The sequence below is a fragment of the Rhinolophus ferrumequinum genome, chromosome 9, assembly GCF_004115265.2.
Source record: "Rhinolophus ferrumequinum isolate MPI-CBG mRhiFer1 chromosome 9, mRhiFer1_v1.p, whole genome shotgun sequence".
In the NCBI taxonomy this organism is placed as follows: Eukaryota; Metazoa; Chordata; class Mammalia; order Chiroptera; family Rhinolophidae; genus Rhinolophus; species Rhinolophus ferrumequinum.
The window spans coordinates 45718545-45737656 of NC_046292.1; the positions used below are offsets into that span (position 1 = coordinate 45718545).

The window sequence follows — 19112 nt, forward strand, 5'->3', positions numbered from 1 at the left end:
TATTGCATTGGAAACTCTAGGGATAAGGTTCAATAATTGGTGTTACAACAAACCGTTCAGGTAATTTTGATGCTTATTAAAATAAGAACTGCTGTCTTAAAATATTATAACAAGCAATGTGGTAATAGAAATGACATAATAGTAGCATACGCTACTTGAACATTTTTTATATGCCTGGCACCATTCTAAAGGCTCTGCATACTATTATGTCATTCAATCATCAACATAACCCTTTATTATAAGCATCAATTATTCTCCTCAATTACAGATGAGAAAATTCAGGCACAGAGAGAATATCTTAGTCAGCTCCGGATGCTATTATAAAATACTACATGCTAGGCGGCTTAAACAACAGAAATTTATTTTCTCACAGTCTGGCAACTGGAAGTCCAAGATCAAGGTACCAACATGGTTAGCGGTGAGATCCTCTTCCTAGCTTGCAGGTGGCCGTTGTCTCACTGTGTCCTCACGACAGAGAACAAGCTCTCTGGTGTCTCTTCTTATAACTAATTCCATCGTGAGGCCCCACCCTCATAACCTCATCTAAACCTAATTACCTCCCAGAGGTCAAATCTCCAAATACTATCTATCACACCTGGGGGTTAGGGTTTCAACATATAAACTGGGGTGGGGGGGGGAGTATAATTCAATCCATAGCAGAGAGATTAAGAAACTTACCCAAGGTTACACAACTGTAAGTGGTGGAGCCAAGAGTGAAACCCTCAAAATTATTCTATGCTGCCTTCCAAAAGTATGAGGTTTAAAAAGCAACAACAAAAACTTTCACAATCCCACACTCTTCGAGCATTAACTTTGCTATTTTTGGTGTATATTTTCCAAACTATCTGCTTTTTTTTTTCATGTTTTTTTTTTTTTAAATTAAAGTCTATTGGGGTGACAATTGTTAGTAAAGTTACATAGATTTCAGGTGCACAATTCTGTATTACATCATCTATAAATCACATTGTATGTTCACCCAAACTATCTCCTACACAATTACTAATATATACCTACATACTGAATTTGGTTGCCACTATATTGTTTGTTTTTATCATAAATATCCTACTGGGATATTTAAATCTATATAACTCTTCTCAGCTACTGTACCATTGTATGGATGTACAAAAATTTAATTAAACATTAAATTCTTGGTCGATATCCAGGTAATTTCCATGTTTCATTTTTAGCTAATACCAATAATTCTGTGATTATTTTTTCTATTTAATCCATACAACAAATATTTACTGAAGTCTACATAGTTTTCTAGATACTGGGGTTTCATGGTAAACATAAGGTCTGCTCTCAGGGAGCTTACCAACCGTTTAGCGGGGATAGAGAAAAACAAGGAAAAAAAAGATAATTTCAAATAATGGTATGTATTAAGCAAATAAAATTGAATTAAAAAGGATAGAATATATCATCAGTATGGAGAAGGGAAGAGTTGGAAATTCATGAAGTAAGGCAAGGCCTCTCTGAGGAGCTACAATTTAGATAATGAAAAGAATCCAGCCATGTGAAGATCAGGAAAATTCACAGGCCCAGTGGCAGGAAAAAGTTTGAAAGAAGCTCTAAGAAACACTCAATTTTGGTAATATGAACCTGAATGCAAAAAGCAAGTCCCAAAGGATTATATATAGCATAATAACTAACTTTTTGTTAAATCTGTAAAATAAAGTAAAAAAATGTATTCTTTAGGCATATATATATATATATATATATATATATATCAACTAAAAAGTTATTTTTAGAAGCTAGTTGTCAAAACAATGCAAATATACTTAATGCCACAGAACTGCACACTTGTTAAGATAATAAATGTTATGTATAGTTCACATAACATAAGTACAAAGGACCTAAGGTGGAAATGTGCATTTCATGCGTGGGGACCAGCAAAGGTATGTGCTATATGGCTAGGGCAGAGTGGGTGACAGAGAATGGTGACAAAGTCAGAGCAGTAGCGTTATACTGCCTTTAAAAAAAAAACAAAAACCAATACAAATTTATGAATACTTTTCGAGTTCTGAAAATAAATGCCACCAGGACAGCATTCGCATTACATATTTCGGATTAATGTTTACAAACAGTTATGGTCAAAGCATTAAGAGACATTAATAATAATCATGTAATAGTTCTCTCAAAAAACACTCTGGTTTTTGAACAGTGGCTACTAATTCTTGATTGAGATTTTTCCAGCGCTTTTGTTTGTTTCTTTCAAGTTACATGTCATCACCAAAGCTGCTAATGTCTCTTGTTCATAACTACATTATTTTCACATATACGATCAATTCCCAAAGATTCTAAAAAATTAATTTATATCTGCTCTCCTCCCTCTACCCTGTTAGTGAAATGCTGTCTGCTAAAAGAAAGAGATACTCATTTACTTAAAGAAGCTTATCACGTTACAACATAAAAATTCTCCAAATTGATCTTTTCTTTGAGTTTATATTTCACATGTGTTATTTTGATTTAAAAATGAATATACTTATATTTTTAAAAATACCATAAAAGCTTTTAAGTATCTTGTAGGGTAACTTTAATTATAGGAGAAAATATTATTACTACTTCATTATCTACGTACTTATAGACAGAATACCAAGGTCTTGTTTGAGAAAAACACCTTTGTAATGAAAAACCCATTTCATTCAATCTGGAGAATATGGACGTGAGAGATACTGACCTCAGGAGAGAGTACAGAATAAGCCTGTGGTGGTTTTTCCAGGGAGACCGGTAGGCAAAACTGCCCAGTCTTTAATCGCCCATTCTGAAGCATTGGTATCCACTTTTAAATAAAAAGGAAACAATATTCATTTAAATATGTTTGTTACATAAGTAATTACTTAGAAAATCTGTTTTAAGAACTTGATATGAGCCACATTTGTCTCATCCCCAAACACCAAGCAGATTTAATTACCTAATTATATGCCTTATAATTCCTCTAAAGTTTCCCTGACAATATTTTATTAAGAATGATCCCAAAACATTATTATTAGTAACTATGCAATATATAAATCTCTAGGAGGTCCTTATTAGCCCAGGGAATGAGAGTAGAAAGTTGGGAGTCACAAAGTGTATCAATTTTAAACAAAGTACACCAATGTAAATATGGAAAGATTTGATTAGACATGAATGTTGAAAACAAAATTTAAAAGTATGAACATAAATTTATTTTCTTACATTTAGCAAAATTCATGTCACAAACTACAAGAGACAAAAAACCAAATCAAATGTTGATTTTTGGGTGGAGACATGATTTTTCTGCATTATGATGTCCTTCACCTTAGGTATACCTTTGCAATTCAATCATGACTTTCAAAAATTCAAGGGTTTTAGTTGCCATTAGTTAAAACAAAAATGTATGGGGGCGGCTGGATGGCTCAGTTGGTTAGAGCACGAGCTCTGAACAACAGGGTTGCCATTTCGATTCACATGGACCAGTGAGCTGCGCCCTCCACAACTAGATTGAAGGACATCGACTTGGAGCTGATAGGCCCTGGAGAAACACTCTGTTCCCCAATATTCCCCAACAAAAATTTTAAAAAAGGAAAGAAAACAGCAGCTTGAGCTTGGAGCTGAGTTGCGGGTGCGCAGCCGGTTGTCCCAGTGATTAGAGCGCGGCGCTCATAACACCAAGGTCACCGGTTTGATTCCCACATGGGCCAGTGAGCTGCGCCCTCCACAGCTAGATAGAGGGACAGAGACTTGACTGGGAGCTGATGGGCCCTGGAAAAACACACTGTTCCCCAATAGTCCCCAATTTAAAAAAAAAGTATGTATTTCATTGCCAAGGGTCTCTTTTAATCATTTTACATTTAAACAATTTTCTTCTGAAGAACATTAAAACTATCATATTTATGCTGTAGCAGTGGGTAAACACACAATAATCGGGAACAACACCTAAGTCTTTACACAAGTTAGTTACATCAATGAGCATTTTCTTGACTCTTGCTAATCAATCTGTGGAATCAGATTTAAAATATATATATATCAACTATATATTAAATATTGCAATTGTTTTTTTAAGATCAAAGAGCTAAATATTTAACAAAAATATACTTACTGTATATCCAACAGGAGTTTCAAGAGGAGTATTTTGCTTTTGTTGACAACTAACATGATAAAAAGTAAAAAGCAAGTGATGATGGTCAGTTAAAGTAGCAGGGAGTTTAACCTTGATTTCTTCATGAAAATCAGGAGACCTTCATACGAAACACAAAACAAAAACAAAACAGATCAATAGTCAATAAACTGTTAAAAATAAATAATTATTGCACTTGTATATTTGAGTAATTTTTAAATTAATTTCAGGATTCATGCTTAATTTTTCTTCCAGTCCAAATATTTTCTTTATTCCCAAACTCTAAGTAACTAACTCCTACTTCCAGACGAGGGAGCTACCACTGTTTCTGAAATTTCTCGTCCCATTTTTATTCATGGGCTGAGTAATCCTACTTTTTGGGTATTCATTAGTAATCACCACCTTGATGCTGAGGTCTTCATTAGTTTGGAAACTGTATAAAAGAGGAGACTAAAACAAGGCTTTCTATATTTATAAACCAATTCTAACACACATTACATAGAAAAAAATAATATGAATTTTTATAAGTGTATATTTTAAAACCATACCATGGAAAAATGTTTTACTATTATAGGAGTACAGCTTCAAATTAAAAGTAACTTGCATTATCCTTTTGTGAAAAAAAGAAACAAAAAAGGTATTTTTAAACAACTGAGTATCAAGTTGGGCTCTCTATGAAACGCCTTATATCAACTATACCATTGCTAAAGAAATAAATAATGTTACCAAAATATAAATTAGTGTATCGACTAACAGGTCAAAGAAAAGAAAGACATCAGGGAACATCCACAAATTACATTTATCCCACAGTTTAGAAGTACTTCCAGCTACTATAAGAATACAACAAATATCATATTAGATCAAACCAATGGCATTTGCATCTCAATATCCATTGAGAGTGGTCCCCAGGAATATTTTTATAGGAAAGCCTGGCTGCTATTTATGCCACAGACTTAAAAGGGATAGAACCTTAGTATCCCAACCTTCCATAGTCAATTAGTATCTCTCAGAGTTATATTCAACGAAAATGCATCCAAACCATACAACTCCAACAACTTTTCAAGTGAAGGCTGTCCCACCATTTAAGGTTTTTTCCCTGATGCTAATTGGTCAAATATTCTTCCATCTCAAATAAGGCTCAAAAACGCTAATGGTTATAGGTTTGGTCACAAAAATTGTAAATGGAAGGAGGCTTTTAATATGCACAAGAAAGATATTCACGCTAGCTACCTGAGAATTTGGTAACTTTAGTGAACAAAGATGCCATACATCTTATTACTAATCTCACTAGTCACCACTGAATTATGAGAAAGTTTAATTTACTACCAATGTTACACAATAGTGTCATTTAAATTCTACTAATGCTGAGAACAACAAAAATAAAGACTTAGGCACAAACTGAGAAACTTAGAACTTACTACCTTCTTTATCAGTATCTTTCCTGGTATTGTTTTAGTTCATTTTTTGCCTCAAATCATATTATGTGACGACTGTTATGGAAAATTAAACATCTACCAGTTACTCATCAACAAGTGAATTGCCCACCTTTACGCTAAGCATTATATTACTTTTGTGGTAGTTTTAAAGATGAACATAAAAAATACTTACTCTCAAAAATATTTAATTTAGTAGAAATATAAATAAATCACACATATAACAATAGCTATGCTATAAAGCAGGGATTGGCAAACTATGGTCCACAGGCCAAATCCAGTCTACTGCCTGGTTTTGTACAGACTACAAATTAAGAACGGTTTTTATATTTTCAAACGGTTGGAAAAAATCAAAAGAATAATATTTCACTTGAAATATCAAATAAAATTCTAATTTCAGTGTCAATAAATAAACTGTATTGGAAGACAGCCATGCTGATTCATTGGCAACTTTAATGGCCCTTTGTGGAAAAAGTCTGCCAACCTCTGGTATAGGGCATAGAAGGTTAAGTGCTTAAAGAACAGCGTTGAACAGATTACTTGAAAATTTAGATCAGGGAGTTGTATTTAGGAGGATATATGTATTATGGGCCTTAAAGAATGAGTAAAAGTTAAATAAGTAGAGGGATTATAATAGAAGAAAAGATCCAAGAAAGGCCCAGAAACAGGACAGCACAGAATATGCTTGGTAATGAGGCTGAAAGAAAATCATCAAGATGTAAAAAGATGATTGGCTATTAGAGGAAAAAAGAAGGAAGGCAAAAATGTCTTAAATTTTGAGTCAGAGTAACTGGGAAAATGTTACCATTAATTAAAATAAACAGTCAGACAGAATAGGGTCCGGAAGAAGGCCAGGAATAAACACATGGAAATTGAGAAGGCAGCAGGGAACCCAAATGAATATGCCAACACGTCACTGAAATACACGTCTGTACCTCAAAAATAAGGTAATGACTGAAAATAAGAGTTGTGAACAATCCACATGAAAGTAAAAGTAGTAGCATTTTCATTGAATGTAATTGTGAGAAATACATATAAGATTATTTAGGAAGAGAATATTATACAAAAAGTGGGTTAAGGGCAAAACCTTAGTGTTTTGTATGGAATGTCTATACTTAAAAGAAAAATAAAAATTAGAATAATTACTACAGAAGAAAAAAGGTATTCAAAGAGAGAGAAGGAAATTGAGAGAGAGCCATAAATAAAGGTAAGAAAGAAGAAAATTCTAAGGACGGAAAGGAAAAACCATGCTACACAACAGCACTGTAGAAATACTTTTGTTTTTAAGAATAGGAAACTTAAGTTTCTTTTTCACAATAACAGATGGAGCCAATGAAACAGAAAACCGATGATGCAAGAGAAGGGATAACTGACAGAGTTATATTCTGGAAGGAGCTGGATAAGACTGAGAGCAGAGATGAAGATTCACATTGAGCAGGGCTATTACTACCTTTGAAACAGAAGGAAAGGCAGATCAGTACAAAGATAATTTGAGGTGAAGAGTACAGAAGTTGATGGATCTCAAGTTGGATGGTCTCAATCAACTTAATAAACTGGGACAGCAAAACTAAAGCAACGAGAAAAGAAGTAGGTGCTAGAGGAAGCGGGGAGAAAGGCTTAAAATAGCTACTGCCAAATGAGAGAAAGGGTAAAAAAGTTATGACAAAAAGATTACCAAAGAGTGGTGGGGCCAAAAGAAGACAAAATAAAATAAAATCAATTAGTGTAGTCCCATCATATTGGTACAATTTTGTGATATTTTTTCTCCAACAGTATTCATTTAAAAAAGAAAGAACAAAAGCAGAAATTAAAGGTTATCCAAAGTTAATCATTTCTCAAAGAAGTAAAATGGAAAGGGACTAAGTCAAAAGATTATTAGATATTAAGAATACCACCAATTTAACTGACTAAGGGGTTCAAGCTTAGTAAAGAGTTAAGCAAAACTACAAAGTGTTAGGGGAATATAACAGGGAAAGCTAACCAAAGAAACAGAAGCCACAATGGTAACCAATTACAATATAATAAAAATGAAAGGATCAGAGAATTTGATAGAAAGGATGTTTTGTGTATAAAGTCTTATAATTTGAGATGTCTATGGAAAATGCGCATCTACAGGTTGAAAATTATAACTGATGTCTTGAATTTGCACATTCAGTGCAGCAAAGCATTCAGTAAACACACTAAAGTGAGTGCTAACAATGCCACTGAGAAGTGAGTAACTTTGAAAGAAATATTTGAATTCAGTACCTGTTATGATATACTACGGCTGTATAGGCTTCCTTTGAAAATTCTGAACAGCTAGATTTACCAAAGATTACCTGTAACAAATAACAGCATGTTGAAACTTTGTTGTAATAAATGCTGGATGTTTCATATCTATGTAAGAATTTGCTGATTTAATAACTATTTGAGAACAACGGGCAAAATCAGCCCAATGAAGAACAATGTGCCTACTAACAATCATTAATAAGTTCAATTGCTTAATTCTAAATTTTTTTCAACTATAGACCCAGCTGACATTCAAACATTCAAAAAGTTTCTATCCACTATATTTATATCTATTGGGCAGTAAGATACATTTCTTTCCTTTTTTAAAAAAAGAAATTGAAGAATTCATTTTAAAATCTGGATGTGGCACATACTTTGGAAATTTATATAAGAAATATGGTCCTAGAATGGTGGCATATATCTACTATACAAATTAGTGGGTTCTCCCCAGAAACAGTAGTCATTCTGAAAGTCAAATAGATGTTATTTATAAATAGTATTTTAAAATCGCATTTTAGGTCAAGCTTTGTATCCTGTGCTTCCAGTACTCCCTGCAAGCTATTCCACAATGGAGGAAGAGCTTCATTTTATATTCTTACATTATGTGTTTTTAAAAAAAAAAATCCACCACATTAAAAAGGGTTAGAGGTAAAATAATTCAGTCTTGTGTATTTGCCTCTTGAATTCTAACCGCAAGCTGTGGTTAATTAAGGTAGCTGATTAATGACTTAATGATGTCAAAGTCATAATTATGATTCCTGTGTTAGACAGTTAGGCTTGCAATGTTATCTAGCCATAGATTAAACTCTTACATTTGGCCAGTCATCTCTACGTATGCAAGAATAGGTATGTGGACATGTCATCACACTTCCATTAACACAACTGGTAAAACAACTCAAAGTTTATTTCTTATACAAAGGGATTAATTGGCACCATCCCAAAATAAAATAAAAAAATACATATTAACAGGTATTTTGTCTCTTTTTGCAACATCTCAAGAGGTCCTTTTATCTTAAGGGTATGTAAAAATGTAATAATTATGATTCTCCTAGATTACTCTAATTTCATCAGTTTGCTAAGAATACCTTATTATGTGTTTATAAAATGTTCCAGTGCCAGAATTATGACACTTATTATTTTATCATATCAACATTATATGATCAAACAACTATCTTAGGACCCCTTTTGAATAGTCTTTATTTAAAAAAAAAAACAAGCAAAATGTGTCTATGTTTATACACTTCAAACCAGCCACTCACATAAACATAAAAGCATTATATTTTTCACATGATCAATAATACACAAATAGAGGAATGTAGTATTTTTTTCCCTATGAAAAACTATCATTTTTCACAAAGTAACTCATTTATTTTCATAACATGAATGATATAAGTGGAAGGTGATCCTTTTTTGACCATTTGACATGTATTTTTAATTATTCATCAACATGGACTGAGCATCAATTATATGCCAAGTGCTACGATAGGCATCAAAATATAGGTAATGAGACATGGTCCCTGCCCTCAAGGAGCTCACAGTCTAGTGGACCAGCTGAAGGAATAACCATATAACCATAAAGTGATAAGGCCCATCAAAGAAGTGAGAAGATGCTATGGTAGCACCAGAGGGAGTAGTCTGATTGCCAATGTGGTTGGGTGCAGCTGGGGCCATATATATACTGAGACAAGGAAGAAGAGCTTGTTAGGCAACGAATAAAACACATTATTTTACATATACTACATCTGTCATAAACTCAAATTCATATTGCAATTCATGTATAACAAAGCATCTATTTTCACAATCCAGTATCTTTTCATCAACTATGATAGTACATTCATTCCTTCAGCAGAAATGGTGAACTACTAAAGTGCATGAGATGCTAATTCAAACCTCAAAAATAAATTCTACATTTATTCAACAAATATTTATTCAACATTTATTTTTTGCAAGGATCTGAAATAGCTGCCATAGAAGAATACAAAGATGAATAATTTGTGCTTGCTGCTGTCAAAATCTATAAATGCTGGTGAAACTGAGGCAACAGTAGAAAATATACAACTTTCCTAGTATGTAGAAAATCAGAACTTAACTCAAATGAATGACAAAGAAGGTTAAAATAAAACTTAACAATGCACCTATTCTTTGCTCATTTTCATGCCATGAGGGTTGTCAGAGGTTGAACATCTACAGTGACAGTTGTGCTCCTATTCCATGTGTTACTAACTTCAAATTGGGCCAAAAATCTACTCTCATGGAACTTGCGTTTATTAGTATCCCACAAATCCTAAATCACAATTTGGGACGTCACGAATCTCCCATCTGGCCTCAGTCTACTATTTCTGACTTATCTTCCATTGCTCTGGCTCACTGGCAACTCAGCACTGCACCGCTGTTGAAGGATATTCTCCAACTTGAATTGCTTTCCTTCCCCCACCATCTAGACCTATTGCTATTAACATCTTAATCGTCTTTAAGGCAGTCTCTCTCCTACCTCTGCCTATGCCTTTGTTTCCCCTATACCATCTTCTAATAATTAGCAAATACCTTGGTTCTCAATATTGGTCTACAAAATGTAATCCCTTGAGATTTAAAACTACTGATACCTTTCTGGTTCCCACTTCTAGAGATTACAATTGAATTGGAATGACATTCAGTCTGGGCACTGGTATATTTAAAAGCTGCCCAGGTTAAGTGTAAAATGCAGATAAGGTTGAGAACTATTGCCAGAGTTTCTCAACAAAGATGGAAGAACTATACATATTAGAAACATGTGGGGAGAATTTTCAAACTATACATAACCCACTACATTTCACCTCCCTTACTTGGCCTTTCATTCTAAAACAGGGGAATTAGAATCATAGGTGCCAACGTAGAGAAAAAGTACCTATGCTTTGTTAGAGCACCCTAGGTTAATTCTGATCTGACCCTATTTTGAAAGTCACTATTTTAGAATTTTATGTATTTGTATAATACCCTCCAGATTACAAGTCTTATTCATCTTTGTATCTCTGGGAGTGCCTAGCATATACCAAATCCTCAATAAATAAGACTTCAAGTAACTTATTACTATCAGTACAGGAAGTAATGTAGTTAGAAATTGTGGTTTACAAGATCACATTAATTTCCAGTGTAGAGCTGCCAACCAAGTGATAGCACAAAAAATGTCTATTTGGACATATCTGAAGATAGGAAAAGTAAAGAACATTTCTTACCGGCATGGCATTGCTCGAATCCTCCCCATACATAAACTGGACTTTCACTGTTATATTTCTGGCAGAACCTTGACGATTGGCAAAATTGAGACTCTGAGGATATACGTAGAGAAGATTTCTGTGAAGGCAATAGTATACATAATAGTGAATACATATCTTAGAAACACTATGTATCATCTATTAGGCCACAAAAGAGATAGATGAACAAATACTAATTATTAATATTTGCTGGCCACTACGTTAAGTATTTTGCAGTTTTATTTACTCCCTTAGAGTAATCATTCAAACAGATAACACCAATATACCCCAGTTTTGCAGATGAATTGAGGCCCAGAAAAAGTTAAGTGATTATCACATACAACCAAGTAAGTGGCAAAGCTGAAATCAGAATACAGATCAGTCAGACTTCCAAACACATGTTTATTTCTCTGCAAGAGGCTTTTGGGAAATAAATGAGTATGGACTGAAACATCAGTAAGAAATTAAAAGACAGTTCTAATATTATCTTAGTTCCTCCAAGCAGATGAAAATAGGATGACACTTATAAATGCAGCTTTTGTATAAATGTGGTCAAGGATTTAAGAAGTATAATATTCCACATTATTGTTCAGAAACATGTCTGATAATATGGCAGGTATAACAGTATTAGGTAGTTACTATGAGACAATCACAGATTACTCTCCATTTGACTTCATGTCCAGTTTATGATCTTGCACCTTACACATCTTTAATAGTCCCTGCTACCAACACAGAGAACTAATTCAAGAAATAATTCAACACAGAGGAGAAATAATTTACCAAAAGAAAGAGCTAAAGAAAAAAAAAAAGAATAAGAGTTACTTTACCTTAAGACTAGTGCTTAGAGCTGACAAACAAAACTTCAAGTATAATAAAACCTTGTTAATCAACTGCTAGGACAATGAAAATAGGTCTAAATTTTCTGGAAGGGCGGTAGGGCAATGCAGACATTTTAAATGAACACACCCTTTGGACCCAAGAAATCCACCTCTAGTCTAAGAGAAAACTGTACACATGTACAAATGGGTGTGTTCAAAGAAATTCACTACAACATTTTCATAATAGGAAATAATTACAAATAATTAAAAAGAAATATAATGCTCATCAGTACTAGATTAATAAGATATTAACAGAAGGAATGTTATGTAGTCCCCCAAATGACAATATACAGCAGTATTTATTCATGTAGAAAGAGATACCCAGCATGTTGGATGAAAAAAAGTAGGTTCCAGAGCAGGATGTATAGTGGCATTACCCTATTTATGGAATTGGGGGAGGGGGAAAAGAATGGCTCAAAGGATATTTTTGAAATATTCATAGTGATTAATAGTGATGGCTCTAGTTTCTTTTTATTCTTTTGTTTGGATTTTTTTACAGTGAGACTATATGATCTTATTATTAGAAAAAGCAATAAAGTAGTTTCCTCTTGAGAGGATGGGTGTGTATGACAAAAAGCATACATCTGAAAGTCACTAAAGAAATGGAGAAGTCAGTTGTACTCAAAATAGTCAAAAGTGCAAAAGTCAAGTATGGAAAGGTTATGATCCTAATCAAAGAACTAAAGATCAAGATGACAATGACCGACTGACCACTGAAGTCATCAAATAAAATCTGTACAGGAGATACTCATTGACTGTGAACCAAATGTCACTGTGTTGCAAACCAGGGAAATAAATGAAGATTAAGAAGCCATCCTCTGGTCTTGAGGAACAACATAAGATCTACTGGGACGGAAATGACTATAAACAGGTCATTTCAAAACAACGTAGTGTAATGAGAGGTATGCAAAAGCTATACGAGTGTATGGGAGGAAGAAATAGGTACTTAGCAGACTGTGGGAAGTCTTTTCATCTTCTACTTTTGCAATATACTTTTTGAAGAACTGGATTATTTTTGTGTAGATTTTTCCAGAGGCTAGATTGCATTGATTACATCCATGTAGTGACATTTAACATGTTCCTCTGTGTTTTCTATAAAGTGAGACTTGTATCTAGAGCCGTGGTCATACTTAGGTTCGAATTTTTTGGCCAGATCACTTCAAAAATTGTATTGTGTCCTATCAGGAGGAAAACGTTTGGCTGTTGTTTCTCTCTTTGCACAATTAGTAGACAATCGTGATCAATGCTTAAATCCATTAACTCAGTAAGGGTTGCCAAAAGGTAATATTCTATCATTCCTTCTTTATTTAGTAGCTGGAATATCTCTATGAAGAGCACTTTTCCTTGTCTACTATTTGCTTAGCCAGTGAGCCATGAATAAGAGGCAAGAATAAATGCTTTGATTCTTTTCCATACTTGCCAGTTTTCAAAATAATCGTGATGTATAACAATCCTCTAAAGGGATCAACTAAGTCTCTTTTTTAACATCACTTATAAATTCATGAACAAACTATGAGTGGATTTCAATACATTGCAGTTATTATCTTTATTCGCCTTTATTGGTGTTCGAATTGTTCCATCTTTGGCAAATGAAAAAGCCAATTCAACCGACTCCCAAGTCCTTTTGAGTCAGTCATAACAGTCTTTCATGGCTTCTTGCTATCTGTATGACAAGATATTCCAGGTTCTTCTTGTACAGTTTCTCCCCAGACCTGGAATTAGCCATTTCTCCAAGGACTGTGTTTTTCGAATGGGAAATGTTTTCCAAACCACAGTCCGGTCTCTCATTGTGGGTTAGTTATTGTTTCCAGGTTATTTAAGTAGAAAAATTAGGGGAAATGCTAACAAAATGAAATACATCCTGAGTTCATATTGTTATTTCAAATTCAAATTCAAGACTATAAGCTTTTCATTAAACTTTCAATCTTACATCTATATGTCATTTTTCCCATGCTGAGAATCATTCTCAAGGACATCAACTATGAGAGAATTAGAATGTCACTTAGTTACTCATGTGTATTATTCCAAGAATGAAGTCTGAAGGAACTGCAAGATTCTGTGGTCAGCCAGAGGAGGATGAGCCTGCAATGAAGACTGAGAAGGTATTCACAGAGAAGTAGAAGGAAAAACCATGAGTGGGTAGTGACATGGAAGCCAAGGAAAGAAATATAAGAATTAAATAGTTTAACAGTCAAATGCTATTCAGGGGCCAAATGAGGTAAGAACTGAAAACTTTTGGATTTAGCAACATGAATGTCACTGATAAATTTCAGGCTGAAAACAGATAAAGTAGGTTCAAGAGCACATAGGAGATAAGAAAATGAAATAAACAAGTGAAATTCTAACAAGTGTAGCTGTGAAGGGTAGAAAGATAATGCAATAGTTGGAGACAGTATATGGGGATTTGGGGAGTTTTTTAAGGTAGGAAAAGTTTGAGTTTCATTAAATCCTAATGAAAAGAATCCATTTGACACACAGTTTGTATATACAGAACAAGAATGTAAAAATCCTGAAAAGGACGTCATAAAAATGGCAGCATGAGGTGAGCCTCTTGAAATCTTCCATAGAATTTACAACAAATTGAACAACTATAACTCCACAAAGAACTCCCTGCACAGCAGAGAGGCAAGACGAAGAGAGAGGCACACTACTGAAATCATCTAAAGATGGGCAAATTGTGCGAATGGGGGAGGAGGGAAGGGTGAAGCGCGGAGACAGAGTCTCATGGGCACTGGACGCAGACCTAGCTCAGTGCTCCGAGCTCGCTGCATCCCGGAGCTATTGCAGCTGCGGGAGAGGGAAGAACTCGGGACTGCTAGGGCTCCGCTTATGGCCCACAGGGCTGAGGGGACAGCACATAACACGGCTGAACCCAACGCTCACGGCAGAGACCTTGGAGCAAAGACTGAGGGAAGAAGGCTGAAAACGGTGGTTTAAGCCCTCACTGCTGCAGAGAACGGAAGCCTTAGGCACTGAGACTAGCCGCCCCCTCTCAACCCTCCCAGAGCTCGCCCCGCCCCCACCTGGCCGGTGCTAGAAGCGGAACAGTAGCAGTGTCAGATCAAAAGAACAGAATATTTGCAGTTCTGAGAACTGTGGTCCGCAGACACAGATTCACAGCCCAACTAGTTCCAGCATAGAGGAGGGAGCCATGGAAGCAGGACTGGCTGTGGTGGTGGTCGCCGCCATTGCTCTGGGCCACCTCTCACAGCCAACCCTACCCCTGTTCCCACCTATCTGGGCAGATCTCTGCAGGAGTAAACAGAGCTTCTGAAACACATGGGCTCTGAATCTGGTGCAGGAAGAGCTTTGGAACTTCAGAAGCTCTCCGCATCCCCACATGGACACGGTGCCCTATGACCCGGGCAAACTGTTCACAAAGGAGAAACCCGCCTTCCAGGGAATCCCTCCATTGTGTAAGAAGCCAGAATAGTGCTGAGAAAATATAACACTACAGTGTGAGAGAGAATAAAAGGCTACAGTTGGAAAGAAAATAAAACATTCTACCAACACCTATTGGAAAACAAAAGAAAGACCTCTTTCTATTAACCTGTTGTAGAACCCACACCTGTTGAGGTCTAAGAAGACAAATAATAAATCACTAATTGCCATGAATAACCAAGGTAAGAGGACAGCTCAGGAAGAAAATGAAAAGTCTCCAGAAAATGAACTTAAAGACATGGAAATACGGGACTTAAATGACAAAGGATTCAAGATTGCAGTTCTCAAAAAACTCAACGAGATGCAAGAAAATACAGACGGGCAATTTAATGAACTCAGAAACACAATCAAAGAACAAAATGAACATTCTACCAAAGAGATTGAAATTTTAAAAAAGAACCAAATAGAATTTCTGGAGCTTAAGAACTCAATAAAAGAGATGAAGAATGAAATAGCCAGCTTAGGAAGTAGAGTTGACCAGACGGAGGAAAGAATCAGTGACAACTAAGACAGAAATCTGGAAATGACATGGATGGAAGAAGAAAGAGACTTGAGACTTAAAAGAAATGAAAGAATTCTACAAGAACTTTCTGACTCCATCAGAAAGAGCAATATAAGAATAATGGGCATATCAGAAGGAGAAGAGAGAAGGGAACACAGAGAATATATTCAAACAAATAGTTGATGAGAACTTCCCAAACTTGTGGAAAGAACTGGATCCTCGAATCCAAGAAACAAATAGAACGCCTAATTACCTCAGCCCCAACAGGCATTCTCCAAGGCACGTTGTATTGAAGCTATCAAAAGTAAACGACAAAGAAAGAATCCTTAAGGAAGTCAGGGAAAAGAAGACGGTAACCTACAAAGGAAAGCCCATTAGATTATCATAAGATTTTTCAGCAGTGACTCTACAAGCCAGGACAGAGTAGAATCAAATATTCAAACTATTGAAAGACAGAAATTATGAGCCAAGAATAATATATCCAGCAAAGATATCCTTTAGATAAGAAGAAGGAATAAACACCTTTCCAGACAGACAGAAGCTGAGGGAATTTTCTAACACATGACCTGCACTACAAGAAATACTGAACGAGGCTATTCGACCAGTATAAACAGGGATAATTTGTGACAACAAAAACATAAAAGGGGGGAGAGTAAACGCCTGAACTGGAAAATTGGAATGGAGAAAGTAAGCATGCTGAAGAAAATGGAATACTTTAAATATGAGACTTTCTTTTACATAAACTTAATGGTAACCACTCAAAAAAAATCCAGAACTGAAATATATAACATAGTAAAAGAAGAGAGAGAAGGAAAAATCATAGAATACCACCACACAGAAATAATAGACAACAAAAGACAAAGAAACAATGGAGATACAGTCTTACCAGAAAATCAAAGACAGAATGATAGTAAATCCTCACATATCAATAATCCCCCTAAATGTAAATGGACTGAATTCACCAATAAAAAGGCACAGAGTAGCAGATTGGATAAAAAAAACTAAACCCAACCATGTGCTGTCGCTAAGAGACACATCTCGGCTACAAGGACAAGCATAGACTCAAAGTGAAAGGGTGGAAATTGACAGTCCAAGCATGTGGTATCCAGAGAAAATCAGGTGTAGCCATACTGATATTAGATGAAACAGACTTCAGGGTGAAAAAGGTAACAAGAGACAAAGATGGACATTTCATAATGATAAGGGGGACTACACAACAAGAAGACGTGACAGTCATCAATATTTATGCCTCCAATGAGGAAGCACCAAAATATACCAAGCAACTACTAACAGAACTAAAGGGAGAAACTGACCAAAACACAATTACAGTAGGGGACCTAAATACATCATTGACAGTTATGGAAAGATCATCCAAATAGAAAATAAAGAAATAGCAGCTCTAAATGACACATTAGATTAAATGGACATAATTGACATTCATAGATCACTTCATCCTAGAACATCAGACTATACATTTTTTCCTAGTGTACACAGAACATTCTCAAGGATAGACCATACATATATTGGGACATAAAATTACCCTCAGCAAATTTAAGAAGATTGAAATCAGATCAAGCATATTCTATGATCACAAGGCTTTGAAATTGTATATCAACTGCTAAAAAAAGCAGGAAAAACCACAAATATGTGGAAATTAAACAACATACTTTTAAGGAATGACCGGGTCAAAGAAGAAATAAGAGGAGAGATCAAAAGGTACATAGAAACAAAAGAGAACTAAAATACATCCTACCAAAATTTGTGGGATGCAGTGAAAGGAATTTTAAGTGGGAAATTTGTACCATTACAGGCCTATCTCAAGAAACAAGAAAATCCCAGATAAATAATCTCCCAGTTACACCTTAAAGAACTAGAAAAAGAAGAACAAATGATACCCAAGGTCAGCAGAAGAAAGGAAATAATAAAAATCAGAGCAGAGCTAAATCAAATATAGAACAAAAAGACAATAGAAAAAATTGATGCGACAAAGAGCTGGTTCTTTGAAAAGATTAATAAAATTGACAAACCCTTGGCTAGACTCACTAAGATAAAAAGAGAAAAGACGCTAATAAAATCAGAAATAAAAAAGGGAAAGTTATCACGGATGCCACAGAGATACAAAGGATCATCCAAGAATAGTATGAAGGACTATATGCCACCAAATTCAATAACCTAGAAAAAATGGACAATTTCTTAGAAACATATAGCCTCCCTAGGCTGAATCATGAAGAATTGGAAAATCTAAATATACCGAACACCAGTAAGGAAATTGAATCAGTCATCTGAAACCTGACCAAAAGCAAAAGTCCGGGACCAGATGGCTTCACTAGTGAATTCTACCAAACCTTCAAAGAGTATCTAATACGTGTCCTACTCAAAAGCTTCCAAAAAATTGAAGAAGAGACAACACTCCCTAACTCATTTTATGACGCCAACATTACCCTGATACCAAAACCTGGTAAGGATATCACAAAAAAAGAAAACTACAGACCAATATCTCTGATGAATACAGATGCAAAACTCCTAAACAAAATTCTAGCAAATCGAATGCAACAATAAGTTGAAAAGATTATTCATCATGACCAATTGGGATTTATCCTAGGGGCATGAGGATGGTTCAACATACGCAAATCCAGCAATGTGATACATCACATAAACAAAATAAAGGACAAAAATCATATGATTATAACAATCGATACAGAAAAAGCGTTTGACAAGATACAACATCCATTTATGATTAAAACACTTACTAAAATAGGTATAGAAGGAAAACACATTAACATAATAAAGGCCATATATGACAAACCCTCAGCTAATCTCATAATTAACGGTGAAAAACTGAAGCCCTTTCTCTGTGTTCAGGAACATGACGGGCTGTCCCCTATCACCTCTGCTTTTCAACATAGTGTTGTAAGTCCTCGCCAGAGCAACCAGGCAAGAGAAAGAAATAAAAGGCATTCAAATTGGGAATGAAGAAGTTACATTGTCACTCTCTGCAGATGACATGATGCTATATATAGAAAACCATAAAGACTCCACCAAAAAGCTATTAAAAACAATAAACGAATACAGTAAAGTTGCTGGCTACAAAATCAATGTACAAAAGTCCATTGTATACCTATATACTAACAATGAAATCTCAGAAAAAGAAATAAAAAAAAATTCCTTTTGCAATTGCAATAAAAATAAAATACCTAGGAATAAACTTAACCAAGGATGTGAAAGACCTACACACTGAAAACTATAAGACATTTTTGAAGAAAGAATGACACAAAGAAATTGAAG

General features: G+C 35.0%; 1 protein-coding gene across 7 annotated transcripts in view; it reads right to left on the reverse strand.

The window, feature by feature from the left end:
• Positions 1–19112, reverse strand: part of DOCK7 (dedicator of cytokinesis 7) — a 190860-nt gene that overhangs the window by 80257 nt on the left and 91491 nt on the right. For all 7 annotated transcript variants that reach the window (XM_033114069.1, XM_033114071.1, XM_033114073.1 and 4 more), the window contains exons 15-18: positions 10989–11106; positions 7756–7826; positions 4058–4196; positions 2678–2779 (exon numbers count right to left, since the gene is read on the reverse strand). In XM_033114069.1, coding sequence (XP_032969960.1) covers positions 2678–2779; positions 4058–4196; positions 7756–7826; positions 10989–11106 — 430 coding nt within the window. The remainder of the gene's footprint in view (positions 1–2677; positions 2780–4057; positions 4197–7755; positions 7827–10988; positions 11107–19112) is intronic.